This window comes from Mangifera indica, chromosome 12 (assembly GCF_011075055.1).
Source record: "Mangifera indica cultivar Alphonso chromosome 12, CATAS_Mindica_2.1, whole genome shotgun sequence".
NCBI classification, from domain to species: Eukaryota; Viridiplantae; Streptophyta; class Magnoliopsida; order Sapindales; family Anacardiaceae; genus Mangifera; species Mangifera indica.
The window spans coordinates 13,258,239-13,273,549 of NC_058148.1; the positions used below are offsets into that span (position 1 = coordinate 13,258,239).

At 32.9% G+C, this 15,311-nt stretch overlaps 3 protein-coding genes across 5 annotated transcripts; 2 read left to right on the forward strand and 1 right to left on the reverse strand.

Annotated features, from left to right (window-relative positions):
* Positions 1-2,445: 2,445 nt before the first annotated feature.
* On the forward strand, positions 2,446-6,059 carry LOC123230334 (PAP-specific phosphatase HAL2-like). The gene is made up of 3 exons (XM_044656513.1): positions 2,446-2,926; positions 4,676-5,363; positions 5,453-6,059. Exons 1-3 carry the CDS (start codon positions 2,518-2,520, stop codon positions 5,754-5,756), a joined length of 1,401 nt encoding a protein of 466 aa, XP_044512448.1. The 5' UTR covers positions 2,446-2,517; the 3' UTR covers positions 5,757-6,059.
* Positions 6,060-7,197: 1,138 nt separating this feature from the next.
* Positions 7,198-7,988, forward strand: LOC123230337 (cold shock protein 2-like). Its single transcript, XM_044656520.1, has one exon. The coding sequence runs from the start codon at positions 7,317-7,319 to the stop codon at positions 7,752-7,754; it is 438 nt and encodes a 145-aa protein (XP_044512455.1). The 5' UTR covers positions 7,198-7,316; the 3' UTR covers positions 7,755-7,988.
* An 865-nt stretch (positions 7,989-8,853) lies between these two features.
* Positions 8,854-14,817, reverse strand: LOC123230336 (secretory carrier-associated membrane protein 3-like). 3 transcript variants are annotated; one of them, XM_044656519.1, is made up of 14 exons: positions 14,674-14,817; positions 14,447-14,532; positions 13,094-13,159; positions 12,638-12,754; positions 12,467-12,529; positions 11,584-11,617; positions 11,091-11,213; positions 10,783-10,845; positions 10,603-10,696; positions 10,056-10,101; positions 9,892-9,959; positions 9,551-9,599; positions 9,310-9,375; positions 8,854-9,193 (listed from the first exon to the last, which is right to left on the reverse strand). In XM_044656519.1, the coding sequence occupies exons 2-14, from the start codon at positions 14,501-14,503 to the stop codon at positions 9,104-9,106; spliced, it is 936 nt and encodes a 311-aa protein (XP_044512454.1). In that variant the 5' UTR covers positions 14,504-14,532; positions 14,674-14,817; the 3' UTR covers positions 8,854-9,103. The 3 variants fall into 3 exon arrangements, with proteins under 3 accessions (XP_044512454.1, XP_044512452.1, XP_044512453.1); XM_044656517.1 differs by having other exon boundaries at positions 10,603-10,702; XM_044656518.1 differs by having other exon boundaries at positions 10,603-10,702; positions 14,447-14,570; positions 14,674-14,758.
* Between the last annotated feature and the right edge of the window lie 494 nt (positions 14,818-15,311).

The window sequence follows — 15,311 nt, forward strand, 5'->3', positions numbered from 1 at the left end:
GATGAAATTTGCAGCATCAAACGCCTCCATTGAGTGGGCAAATTTCATCAGATTATTAATTGAAAATTTTTCATGTGAAAGCTTCTTGCTTGCTTTTGGTTATTTCTGTTTCAAACCCGCCGCCGATAGGTGGATGGATGATTACAAAAAGACCAAGAGTTTTGGCTTATTTCTTATGATAATTTTCTTTTACCCATTCACTCATCTTTTTCGAACCCAATCAATGATCTCGCTTCCTGTATTTTATCTTTGACTTTCATTCAACTACCACAAACATTTCTAAGGTTGGTATATTTATCTTTGACTCATCTTCTTGAACGTATTTTTATGTATCGATTTCTTCCTTTTCAATTTTTCAAACTATGATTGTAATTTTTAATAATTTATCTCATTGATACTAATTTTTTCATCCCATTTGGTGTCAACTTCATCATTAATGATGGTAAAATTATAATCGAATAATGAATAGGGTTTCAAGGGTGAAAGTTTTAAGATTTCAAAGGCTCAATGTGATCTTTAAAATGCATGGGTTTGATATATATGATGATATTTTTAAAACTTTTTCCAAAAATAAAATTATTGTTTGACTTTTACACTTTAATATTTAATTAATGAATAATATTATATAAATTAAAATTATTTAATTATATAATGATATATTATTTATATATTTAAATTATATATAAAATATATATATACATAATTTAATTATTGATTAATTGAGTTCAATTTTGAATAAAAATTTGTTACTTATACAACAAAGGATGGGGACGTGTTCTAGGCGGGATCATGGGTGGAAAAATTAATTCACTCTTATTATTATATGATGCCAAAAGATAAAGAGCACACCGGATTAAAACCATAGTAATGATAAAATTTTTGTTTTAAGTATATAAATATATAATTAAATAATTTTAAATTAATAATAAAATAATATTTAATTATATAATAATATATATAAATATATAATATTATTTTTATAATATAATTTCCACGTCAACCACTAAGTTTGATAAATCCAACCACATAGTTGTAGGCCCCATTTAAGATTTATCAATATTCCAACTTCACCATTCTGATTTTGACTCGTCTGTTTATGTCAATTGACATAGACAATTTCGATTAGCTTTACAATCTTCACATTTACCTACGTACTAATGAACTCATCATGATCTAATCTAATTATTTTTTAAATTTTATTATAACTTAATAGATTTAAAAAAAAAAAAAAAAGAGAGAGATAATGGGGATCTAACAAATAAAAAATATTATTTAATAATTTTGAGTAATATTATATATCATAAATTATCATATAATTAAATATTATTTTATTATTAATTTAAAATTAATATTTATATAATAATATTATTTAAATATTTAATTAAATATTTTAATTTGCATATACATGATTTTATTTATAATTTTTTATTTGCATGACAAATAACAAAGCTTTTTTTTTTAATAATTTTTATTTTAGAAATCGGAGAAAGAATAAATTTGTAAGGAAAACAAACTTATCATTTTACAAAAAGGAAAATACTGGAAAATTAAATTAAATACCTAAATTCATATGATAAAAATAAAAATGTTCGACATTATTTACACAAAGTAAAAATATCAAATTATACTGTTCACCTGAGGCACTACTCCCCAAGTTACATTGTTCACCTCAGGGACACTATTTACTATTTATTCTTTCAAATAAATTTTATTATTTTTTTGATGTTACGTTTAATTATTTATTAAAAAAATTTGTCAAATATAATATTTTATATATTTTAAATATGATTTATTATTTGATTTAATTTAAAAATTATATAAATAAAATATTGCTTATTCATGAATTTTAAGTAGCTTTTTTATGGTGATTTGTCAAAATTTTCAACTAAAAAATAATAAAGAGATTAGTCTATTATTTCCTATCATGTCTTATTCATTTTTAATGTTAAGATTTATACGATTATAAGAATATTTAGTTAGTTTTTAAGTTACGGTTTTTAGATTTATACAATTGAATATACGGATTGACTCTGGAGTGTTTTGAATTAATTTGTTAAAGAATTTTGTGTTAAAATAAATGTAGATTTGATTTTTGTTAATTTAGATATATTATTTTTGGATAATTAATTTAAAAGTAAAAAAAATAAAAAAATTTATATGAAAAAATAAAATTGTAAATAGAGCCTCGGGTGAACAGTATAAGTGGACATTTTTGCTTTGTATGCATTACGTTTGCTTTTAGCATATGAATTTAAATATTTAATTTAATTTCCCAAAAAAATAATAGTATTCACAATAAATTTAAAAAAAAAAAAAGAACCCAAACTGAGAAAAGAACAAAAGGTAACTTTCAGCAGCATGGTTGCTTCAACTTCTACCTTTTAACTCTGTGTTGTGTTGTGTTGTGTTGGGATTCTTTTCAGTATAAATATATATATTCCCTCTTCGCAGGTACAGCGTCACCAATCATCTGAAACCACACAACACATTTGCTACAAGTAAATTAATTAACTTGCGATGCCTTTAAATTCTTCAAGCATTGTAAACCATTTGCCATTTATCCAAACAACAAGACGGCTGTTTACTTTCCAGTCGCACCATGTAAATTTTCACACGTTTTCTTTGTTATTCAGTGGCCAACACATCCCAGGAAGCAACCAGTACAAAAGCAAACCACCCCACATCGTTTCTTCGTCCAAGTTTGATATTAACTATAGTCTTGCTTCTTCAATAATGGAGGAGGAGCAGGAGAAAAGTCTCTGTCTTGATAAGTCTTTAGAGGGTAAATACTCTAAAGAATTGGATGTTGCTGTAAGAGCTGTGCAAATGGCTTGTTTTCTTTGTCAAAAACTGCAGGAAAATTTTATCTCTAAGAGTAATATTCAGGTCCAATCTAAGGATGATAATTCTCCTGTCACTCTTGCTGGTATATCTCACTATTTTTTGCTCTCCGTTTTTTTTTTTTTTTTTACTGTTGTTGTGTTCATTGACATTATTTTGGCACAGAATTGTTTTTTTAGTTGGTTGAGTATTGTTACATTGAATTCTTGTTACTGTCTTGCAATTCTTCGCTTTTTACTGGATGTTAATACTTTAGAATTAACAATTTTCATAAGGGTTTGGATAATTTGTGGCTGGAAGTAAACACATCAAGCTAAGAATATTTGTGATTCTCATTGGGCGGGCATACCTGTGGAATCTCACCAATTGACTTCAGAGCAATGATGCAAGACAGCTCACCTCACTAAAATATTTAAAGATAAATACATCCACTCGTTTATGGATGTGTACACTGACTTTTCTCTTTTGCAAAACTGTTAAATTCATGTTTTTATGCAGCAAAATATTGGAATAACTTTGATTTTCCAGTTCTAGCTGCTTGAAATATCGGGCCACAAAGGGATGGCAGGCCAGAAAGGGGTGGGAAAAACATTTATTATTATTTAATGTTTTCGTAGTGCTTTACAGAGGTTATTTCATAGAAGATAAGATTAATATTTCAAAGCACTAGCTGAGAATATTAATTTAAATCCTTAGGCTGTGGGTGTAGATAGATGTTTTACACAGATGATAGACTGATGACAGAGGCCAGAGTAGTCTACAATTTTGACGGATTATGCTGTCATGTGCCAGTTCTATATTTAAGAATATTTTCACTGCTGAACATTTAGAAAGCCTAAAATTTTCAGGTGAAACTATGGACTTCTGCACCTTCTTTCTCTCATATTAATGTACAGTAGGAAATAGTATAAAATAAAATATCATAGTTTGGATGGCTACGACACTTTCCTTTAAGATAAAACTAAAGAACTCAATCCCTTAAGCTGCACCATCTATTCATGTAGACCTCTCTAGTCATCATCTATGAGCTGCATATCTATTAATCATTGCAGCTACTCTGAGTTCTCAAGAATTGGATCGACGGATATTCTGTCAGTGGGCTCATGCTTGTCAACTTGGAGCAATGACAAATACAGATTCTTTTTACTTGCTAAAGTTGCTCCTAGCTTATTGTTCCATAGTTGCTCCACACTAATCAGAGATTCTAGTCTAACATAGCTGTTTACTGCTAACCGGCATGATTTTGGATGTTAGACCCCTGTGTGATACTTATGCTTCATCATCCTACTTTATCTATTGAACAATCACTCTCTTTCTGTTGTCATATAGACTTTTCTCTAACTATGTCTATGTAATTCTGCTCTCGGCAGAGGTATATATGCTCAGCTTCTTCAGGGGAAGAACATGGTTAATTTGTTCTTTGTTCTCAGGCATCATTTGTTAACCTTGTCGATGCAATTGTTTAATTTTAGAAAAGTCACTAGTGCTGTAATTACTGTGAGAAAGCTGCATTCAAAAAGTTAATGGTTGATTTAATTTTGGACGGTTTATAGAATCAGTTGTAAAGTACAAACAAGGAAAGAAAAAGTGAGAAAGCGATAACCAAGTGACCATGTTTACTTGGATCAAACTTTTTCTTCTGTTGTTTTGCTGGTTTTAATACTAAGTTTTGTAAGGATCTAAACATTGATTGTATGTTGCTATAAAAGTGGTTTGTTATTCTTACAACACAAAAATTGAATATTTCATTTGGCGTAACTGATAATCCCAAAAACTTTGCAAATTAATCCTATTATTGGCTTATATCTTGATCACACCATGGAATTGAAAACAGATTGGAGTGTTCAAGCAACTGTTAGCTGGCTACTTTCTGAGTCATTTGGGAGTAAAAATGTGTCGATCGTTGCTGAAGAAGATGTCCATAGTCTTTCCAATGCTGAGGCAGCTGGCCTATTGGAAGCAGTAGTGAAAATCGTAAATAACTGTCTAGCTGAAGCACCACGATTTGGGCTCCAAGGTCCAGTGATTCCCCTTGGGACCTCGGAGGTTCTTGAAGCGATCAGTCGATGCCACTCAAATGGAGGCCCTGAAGGAAGATTTTGGGCACTTGATCCGGTTGATGGAACATTGGGGTTTGTACGGGGAGATCAATATGCTGTTGCTTTAGCATTGATAGAAAATGGTGAACCTGTCCTTGGAGTTCTTGGGTGCCCTAACTACCCAATGAGAAAAGAATGGCTGAGTTATCATCATCGCTATCACAGAATCATATCGAAATTGACCCCACCTACATCTGAATCTTGGGACAAAGGTTGTGTGATGTATGCGAAAAAAGGTAGTGGAGAGGCCTGGATTCAGCCTTTGATCCAAGGAAATAAGAAGCTGGTGTGGCCAAACTCTGCAAGGCCAGTTAAAGTTTCCTCCATTGAGAATCCGGCATTGGCAACTTTCTGTGAACCAGTTGAGAAGTCAAATTCAAGCCACTCCTTCACAGCAGGACTAGCTCACAGTGTTGGCCTTAGGTGCATATCTTTGTTCTTCAATTGCAATGGCATTGTTCACCATTTTCTTTTTCATTCTTTTACTAATACGTAATTTTTATCGACTGCAGGAAGCAACCATTACGTGTATACAGCATGGTGAAGTATGCAGCGATAGCTCGCGGGGATGCCGAAGTATTTATGAAGTTTGCTAAGTCTGGATATAAGGAGAAGATATGGGATCATGCAGCCGGTGTTGTTATCATCGAAGAAGCTGGAGGTGTGGTGACTGATGCCGGAGGACGTCAACTGGACTTCTCTAGGGGCATATACATAGAAAGGCTTGATCGAGGTATAATCGCATGCGCTGGAGCCAAACTTCATGAAAAAATCATCAGGGCTGTTGATGCTAGTTGGGGTTCCTCTAGTCTATAAACTTATGCTTCATGTCAATAAGAAACAAACCAAATTTGCTTCTTAATGAATTTTTATTTTGTGTGTTTCTGTATGTATGTGTGTATATAGGCTTGCAGAAATCAGCCTGCTTTGACATAGGTACATATCCAAGGCTGAGAAATGGGATTGTGTCTATTTGTGTAGCAGCAGCTCTTCTTAGAGCCTTAGAATGATAGATTGTTTAAACGATAGGGATAAGTTTGGCTACTCAATGTATCAAAAATCTTCCAGAACCATGAATGTGAAAAGAAGGAATAAGGATGTAGCATTTAAGATGATAAATTTTATGTCCAGATTGCACTTAATTGTAGTTTTCTATTTGCTGCAAACCAACCAACAAAACACAAACAACCATTAAATCCTAAGAGTACTTCTTGTTGATTATTTCCATTTATGAAACCTTTTAGAGCTCCACTAGGCATGACAATTCTTAAAACCCATCTTGAAAAACAAGCAACTGATTGTTTTTATCATTTTAATTTTAGTTTATAGGTTTTTGTTTTAACTAAATCCAAAAGATTAAAGAGAGTTTCTTAATATTTGAAACAATAAAAGGAAGAAAATAGTGGATTGAAGGGCCTAAATATTAAGGGATGGAGGGCTTTGCATAAATGCCACCACCTAATTTTATTAAAGAGCCTTGACTAACCTTTGCATATATCTTCAACTTAAGGGGGCATGGATGAAGAAACAATGAGAATTAAACTGCCTTCTTAAAATTTGGCATTTAAGAAGGGGTTTGTTGTATAGTACAAATTGTACAAATGTTAATAGCATTTGGTTGTAAGGAGTACACAGGGGTTGGAATATTGAAGCATTTATGTACAAAAACTTAGTGGATTCAAATGTCAAAATGAATCAATTAATGGTCGGCCCAGCCCTGCCCCACCCCGTGCTTTAAGTTCCATAACTTAGTTTGTCAACAACGTGTGCAATGGTGTGTGCGTGTATATATATATAAAAATAAAAATATGGCTTTTTTTAAATACTTGATTAGATGTTTATTATTATTAAATTAGATAATTTTAAATTAAAAATAAAATATCATCTAATTAAATAAAAATAAATTATCTGAATATCTAATTAAATATTTTTAAATTGGGTGTATATAATATTGTTATATATATATAATGATTTGTTTAATAAATTAATTAATGGGTCTTTTTACCTATAAATTGTCAAGTTTTAAATATATTCATAGTGGTAAAAACTACACATAGTATTACTCTTAGTATTTATTCTTTTCAAAAGTACTTTCATTTTTTCTTGAAGCAAAAAGAACTTCACATTTGAACAACAAATGGTCCAAAATTCAATCTATTTCTTCAAGTGACCAAGCCCAAACATTTATGTTCATGTCAATGGTCAATACTGTTAATATGCATTAAAAAGATAGTGCCTTTAGTGCTTCCGACCTACTCAACATTCATTGTGGCCCCTCTTAACTGTCCTCCATCTTCATTTGTCTCTTTATAGACTCCAATTCCATCGACGAACTCAAGCTTTCTTCTTTGCCAAGTTTCAGAATTTCATACCACAATGAACTCTAAAACTAGCTTTCTCTTAGCTATTTTGCTCATCACTTCACTTTGCATGTCAACCCGACCCGGATCATCATACCAGTTTTCAGCTCAAACTAAGCCCACCACCAGCGTGAACAACAATAACAATCGAGGTGGTGGGCTAGGTGGGATACTGGGGCCCGGATCCGGGTTTAGGATACCTGGTTTTAGACCTGGGATAATAGGTGGCGGTTATGGCGGTGGGTATGGAGGTCCGAATGGAGGTCACTCAAAGAATGGTGTTATTAGGCCAAGTATGGTGTGTAAAGAGAAGGGTCCATGTTACATGAAGAAGCTGACGTGTCCATCAAAGTGTTTTACATCGTATAGCAGGTCAGGGAAGGGGTACGGCGGCGGAGGAGGCGGTGGTGGATGCACCATGGATTGTAAGAAGAAATGTATTGCTTATTGCTAAGCAAAGAGAGGTGGTATTGTCTAGTCTTCTAGTAATACTACTACTAGCTTTATTGATGCATATTATGCACCATTTTTATTATATAATCTTATATTATGCGGATGGGTTGTCTTGTAACCTAAGTTTTCTTTTTTTGGGTTCTCGGTTGAGGACCTATTGTTGGAGCTACGTATTAGCTTTATAATATAATATATGTGCAGAGATGAATAAAAAAGAGACAGCATGTTTGATGAAGGTAATGGTTTGTGTTTTTGATTGTTGTTTTGATGAAGCATAAGGCTTCCAAGGATCTTAACCATAAGTTTTTTTGAAGAATTTTGTTAATAAATAAGAAAGCAATGTTACTTGCACCCAATTTTGAGTACTTAATTAGATATTCAGATAATATGTTATTATACGATTGAGTATTACTTTATCTTTAATTCAAAATTATTCAATCATATGATGATATATCATCTAAATATCTAACTGGGTGCATCATAGTTTTATTGTAAACAAGATGGACTAAGCTTGTTTAATGAAATGGTAAAGGGAGAGTTGTGCTACATCAATAAAAACAGTGCAAGGGGATGTTGTTCTTTAGTATTGACATAGGGATAGTAGAGGGCATCAGTCAGAAATCCATTACCTTTTACTGAATAATATCCAATTTGAATTTTTCCTTTTCATAAGTATTATACATATACCACCCTTAAATTATTAACCGTGTTTTCATTTTTCTTCCAGAGTTCTTTACTATAATTATTCTCAAAAAATAAATGGAGAGTGATCATATATACATAGAGATATTTTAATGAATTGAAGGACTGATCTTCTCTAAAATGTATGAAATATATGTCTCAACGTTTCATTTATGAAGGTGGTGTTATCTGCAAGTCCATTTCAATGGCTTCCATTAAAATAAGTGGTGAAAAATACAAAAACTTCATTTCAGATTTTCATACATATAAGTTGGGGGACCATCCAGCCTTTGATTGGAGATATGGCTGAAAGCTGCTGCCAGAAATTGTCGCAAAACTCAGCTGCTTTGCCTATTCAATTAACCATCATTCAAATCAACAAAGGCTTTTGATATTTAACAACAGAGGACATGTTTCCATTCTAAAAATAAAAGTACATTTCTATAAAAGAATCATCAAATAAAGTTCTCTGTATATAAATATAAACTCATTTGGGTAGTCTCAACAAGGCCCCATGTCAACGACTCCAGTACACAACATGTACAAAAAGCTGCAATGAACATAAGTTAAGAATACAGGTGTAACAAAAGCCAGGAAGTAATCCTTATTGTCTCGGCACTACCGCTGGCGAAGGGGCATGTACAAACTAAATCCACAGATGAGAGCGCATTATGATAGAGCAGCCCTCATTGCTCCTCGTGCAGCTTCACGCTTCATCTCAGCTTCTTTACCGCTTCCTCGGAAGTACATGTACACTTGCTGCACATTATAAGGAAATACAGAATGTTAAAGAAGCTAAAAAATAAATGTGTGAATTGCATGTGGCATCAGTTTCATGAGAAGTAGGCTTAGGAGGAATTAAGTTACAAACAGACCTGTAGAACCCCAATGCTGACCAGTGTTTCAACGACAAATAATCCAAATCCAACAAGGTAGAATATCTATATGAGCAACAAAATGAAATTTATATAAGTAATCCTTCAGTTCTGTACTTTCTCATTGTTCATGGTAGCCACATTCTATCGATTTTGGAAACAGCTCAATAGCAGGGGTCAGAACTTAACAAATTCAATTCATCTCAGTTAGCTATCTAAAATTTAGACTAAAGAGTCTTACCCCAGCCAGAGCATGCCTGCTTAGAACATCCATGGCAGGCAAAATACCCCTGTTACACACAGAACAAAATATATCAGCAATAAATAGTGAATCTTCTACATATGATGAAGATATGAACTCATTATAGGTTTTGACTACACCCTCAGGTACTACAGGCGAATATATCCCATATTCCCATTATTAAAACATAAGAACCAACGAGGAAGAAATATCCTTCATTGGCTGACACAACCAGTTTTCTGTCTACTTCAAATGATTGAAGAGGTTAGACAAGTTGTAGTCAAGTCTTAGCCAAATCCAACTTTTCTACAAAGAGTAGTCAGAATGTTCAGGGAACATACGTAAGAGATTTTCCTTTGAAAAATATCGGGGGAGCAACTGCAGCAACTATGCAAAAGCCGATGTGGAGCTGAGAGCAGAAAAAAAAAAAAAGGCAAAGAATTAGGCAACTACCACTCATTAGAGCAAGAAACAGAACAGGAATTAGCGGTACACAAGACATTACCAAATAAAACAGGAAAAACCATCCATACTTCATAGCACTTTCAGTCCTGCAGAAGGCACATAAAGTGAATACATCAGCAAAAATTAGAGAGAAGTGAAGTCAAGAGCAAGCTTATCAGCAATTATGCAAGGTTATATTATTGGCATTTGTGGATTCGCATTTTAAGCCCACAGTTCATCTTGGGTTGGGCAATATGCATGGTTCTACTATTGCCATTCCAACTAAAATACATCCCAATATTCCAGCACAGAAGATACAGCCATTTAAAACGGAATAAATATTTAACCATTTTGTACTGAAGTGACAGGCATACATTAATGACAGAAGACACTGACTATATAATATAAGAAAGAATATATTGGCGGTTGCCACTCCCATAATCCCACCCAAGCGAAAATTATTTCTTTGCAAGAATCCAACATGATTTCCCAGCTTTAGAAACAAAATTTACTTGGTAGAAAAGAAACGCGAATTGGGACATGGGACTTATTTTTAGAAGAGAGGATAAATCAACAGCAAAGTTGAATAAAAAATGAATATTATGTACCTGAAAGCACGATACAGAGGACGATACCACAGCACATAGGCTCCTGGAACCCCAGCTATGAAGTAAATAATGGCAAGTAACCATATCTTTGCCCCTACAGCTAAAAAAAGGCTATGATATTCATGAAAAATAGATATTTTACTTCACAGTGGGTCATGGAAAATAAATTTCAAAACTAACCTTCGCCTTTGATCCATGCTGTAGTAACAGCTATGATATTCCAGAAAAGACACAGAACCAATCCTGCATAAAAAACCCATTCATCACCAAACAAGAACCATCTTCCACAACATTAAAGGACTTTTCTATGCAAAGAGACTATTTGACGATCACACTACAACAGAAAATTAATGCAATTTATCAAAGAACAAAATTCAATGATTTAAAGAACACAAGAGGAGAATATGCAGCAGGTACACAACATACGCGCTAAACTATCTTGTAATCACTTTTTTCCGTCCACAAATGCTAGCAAAAAATTGACATACCTAAAAAAGTTGCAAATGCAAGATACTGCAATCTTTGTAGATGTATTGGTATTTCGCTTGCAATATCATGATGAATAATTGGGAAAAATGGTGGCCAATTTTTCACCTCAAGTGCAATTCCAGCTGCACAACAGGAGAGAAAGGAAACACATAATTACATCAAATTCACCAAGAAGTCCCTGATATTTGACACAGCAAATCATCAACCAACTACGAAGCATGATACTTTACCCTGGACACAAGGTGAAAATACAGTAATTTTTTTACAGGAAAAAACCGGTACAGATAATGACATAATAATTGACCTCTATAGAATCAAGTTAAACTTTTCAGCCTTCAAACAGTCACAATAAAACAGGTTGTCTTTACCCAGAGGACAGCAGAACCCAACAGATATTGCAGATCTCAAGGGGTAGAAAACAACCAATTCAAGAACCAGTGGAAGCCTACATGCCATTAGGTTATCAGAAGATAAACAATCAAATCAAATTACCTCGTGCTAACGCTTCTTCTTTCCGTCTTACCTCCTGCAAAGTAACAACAAAGATTAGTGCAGTTCTTGTTGCACTAGTTCAACCAGATGGTGAATCGGTACTGATATAGACATAACATAATCATTTTAACAGTATTGCAAAATCTTTTGACAACAATTTTTGCGTTAACATGTTGAGACCAAAAAAGCATGAACAGCAATGATGAAAGAAGGCTTCATGGCCTTAATCTATACACAACAACACGAACAAGGGTGGTTCATGTAGTAACAACATTTGGTCACATTAAGGCTTAGCTAAGAATCTGCCAAGAAAATATTACTTTATCCCCAAAACCAGACTATTGTTTCCACTGGGTAGAGGATTGCCTCAATATTACCCAGGAAAAACTGTCCACTTAGATGGAAATGCATTGCACTTTAAATACTATAATTATAGCCTATAGTGGCCAATTTTGGTTGACATCACTTTGCTTTGTTTTTATACCAAATTGATTAATGAGTAGCTAAAGAATCACACGTGCATACAATTTCCTATATAGTAAATCTCAGATGTGGAACCCTGAAATTGTGTTTATTCATTATCAAAATAAGCACACCATCTAGTATGTAAATGGAATGCATTATGTGTTTCCTGATATTCATAGAAAACATCGCCTTTCTTAAAAAAATTTGATTAGCAAAATGAATTTTCAGATTCTCTACATATTCAAGGGTTTTGATAAACTTTATAAATTCAAAATAAAATTTTGGGACCACAACCACAACCCATGATATAGTTATGCTTCACCCAAAATTTTTTTTTTTAAAAAAAGGAAGGTCCATGATTCAATCATATGTGCCTAAATTCATTCTTTAAAACACCATCAATGAATCAAAAAAATACCTCCTCCCGTCTTTTCAATTCAGCCTCTTTAGCTTGAAGTTCCTTTGCTTTCTTTTTCAAGTCCTATGTTCAAAGGAAACTAAAATTAGAGAAATTGAAATCAAAATTAATAGTAGCACATTACAGAAAACATGAACTAATTTCCACAGCAATTAGCAAATTAGGTCTCACTATGGCTGAATCAAGAGGAATGTCAATTGGTGCATCTCGATCATAATTAAAACCAGCCGGTTCAGGAGGAAGAGGTGCAAGCCTTGAATTTACTGCTGGTGGAACACTTCCAGGATTCTGAAAATTTGGCAGAATTAGAATGAGAAATAACTCAAATGGCAAATACTATAAGCAAGCAGTTAACTTGATGGTGTCAGGAACCAGATGACATTAGCGTGGCAAGAGACAGAAAAGGCATGAAAAATATATATGCAAATAAGACAGAATAGTTCACTTATTTGCCACAATAAAACAAGGTAGCACATAGACACACACACGACACAGCATTAAGTATCTCCTAATTTTATTGATATTACTCTTAGGAAAAGATAGTGTCCTAATTCTACGGGCACATGGATAGTTTTTAAGGGTAAAGGGGAAAACCAATGAAAAATTCAAGGGAAAAATTTTGCTTACAGTTGTATAATTTGCACCTCCGCCAAACTTTGACTGGCCTGATGCTTTCCCCCTAACAGCAGGGTCCTGGCAGTAAAACAAAATTAAAGTAGAGTTACCATAGTTATTTATCAAAATAAAACTACATACTTCTTTGGCCACCAAAATCAAATTTTTAAAAGTAAAGCATCAATAAGTAATTAAAAACCAAGCATTTGTGTGTATCACATTACTATTCTAACAACATTACAAGGACATTAGTTTGTTACAAGTGTAAGTACACCAAGTAATTTAACTTTTGCCCTTGTTGAAAATTATCCAAATATGTCATATACCTGGACATAGTGAGTTTCTCTCTATAATTAACTATGCACATATGTTTAAGTATCATATATAATCATCACCATAGAAAATTGTTGAATACAACATGGCTACCATGTTAAGAGTATAACAAGAAAATGTATTCCTGTCATGTATTTATCATTTTCTCTCATATAGCCAAGAATGCTGGTTCTGAAAATGGATATCCACATGACATGAAATCATAAACTTGTTGTACAGCAAACAATCTCTCTGTGGCCAAGGCTTTATATAGCAGTATCCTGATCACCATAGATATGAAAGCTTCCCAATTTAAAAATATCCCTCCACAACTTCCTGTCATGATTTATAAAGACCAGAAGGTTCAAGACTTAAAACCCAGAAACACATAAAGGGAAAATAAGATAACAACTATCACTATGACAATTAGAAGCCCCTTTTCATTAACATAAAAGCAGATTCATTAAGCCTCCAATTATGGAAATGAGAAGCTCCTTTCCAAATCTACAAAGCAAAAATTTTGTCGAATATCAAAAACTTTCAGTTCAGAACCGTTACAAACTAATACAAACCCCCTCTGGAAAGAAGAACACTAAGCTCAGTACTTATTTTGCAAACAAATTAACAGATCTAATTCAACAACACATACCAACTACACTTACCCACGAACATTACCTTGACATTCATTTACTCTAAAGTTAACTACACATAAAATCCCAATACAAACAAACTGGAGTTACTGGATCTAACCATTTCAAACCAACCGAACCACTTAACTAGTTTTTTATTTTGTTTTTGGTAAGCAATTCAAATCAAGATTTAACAGGCGAGACAGAGACTCAAACCCAAGTCTACTCCCTGAAAGTTCTAATAATCTATCATTTTTGCTAACCCCTAATGTTACCGCTTAACTAGTTTTACCAATCACAAAAATCAACCTATTACCAACAACACAAGCTCTAGATCACTTAATCTAAATAAGCCAGAAAACACTATCTTCAAAACAAAAAGACAATATATAAAATGTTTATAAACTACGAACAAGAATCTTACAGAGAAAGGATTCACTTCTTCTTCAGCGAACGGATTGCTATCGTAACGGCCGGCCATCACAAGCGGTTAATTTTTTTTTTTCAAATCTTCAGAGACGGAACAAAGCAACAACTCAATACATGCTCTATAAAATGTTTATAATTAACAAGAAGGTAAAAAATAATATAGCAAACTGTGTAGAAAAAGAGAACAAAAGCTTGCTGGAGAAGTAATTTGAAAATTCTTACTGTTTGGACGGAGAGAAAATTAAAATTTTTCCCCCGAGATGAAGTGGTTGGAGTCCACTTATCCGCGCTTTAGAAATTGGAAATCAACAGAATTGGAAGCAACTGATATAAATAGCGGGAAGTGGTGTTTTGGTAAATTAACATTTTAATTTTTTTTTTAATTTTGAATTGATTAAGAATCATACGTAATAAAGTCAAGGTGTTATTTTGACCCTACAAGAATTAAACTTCAAATTTTAGGCTTAAAATTCGGAACCTAAATTCGCGTTGATATAAAAAAGATTATATCTTCGTAAAATACAAAAATACCCTGCATCAACTATTAATACGTTTGTATATTCGAGGAAAATCAAAATATATATTTTTTATTTTCTGAAGGAAAAAAAAAAATACTCAGCATTGGGGGTATCGGAAATCAAATTACAAAAATAGGAAATGGTATTGACATCATCTATTACTGAGCTGTGTTTTTAGACCAATGTTCTTGTCCATACTCGTGCAGATTTCATATGTCTCTTGTTATTGGTTAATTATAATATGATATAAATAAAAAATAATATGTATTTTTAAATGGATCAAATTATTTTTAGGTATATTATAAATATAATATATATTATCAATATACATCAAGAAATTAT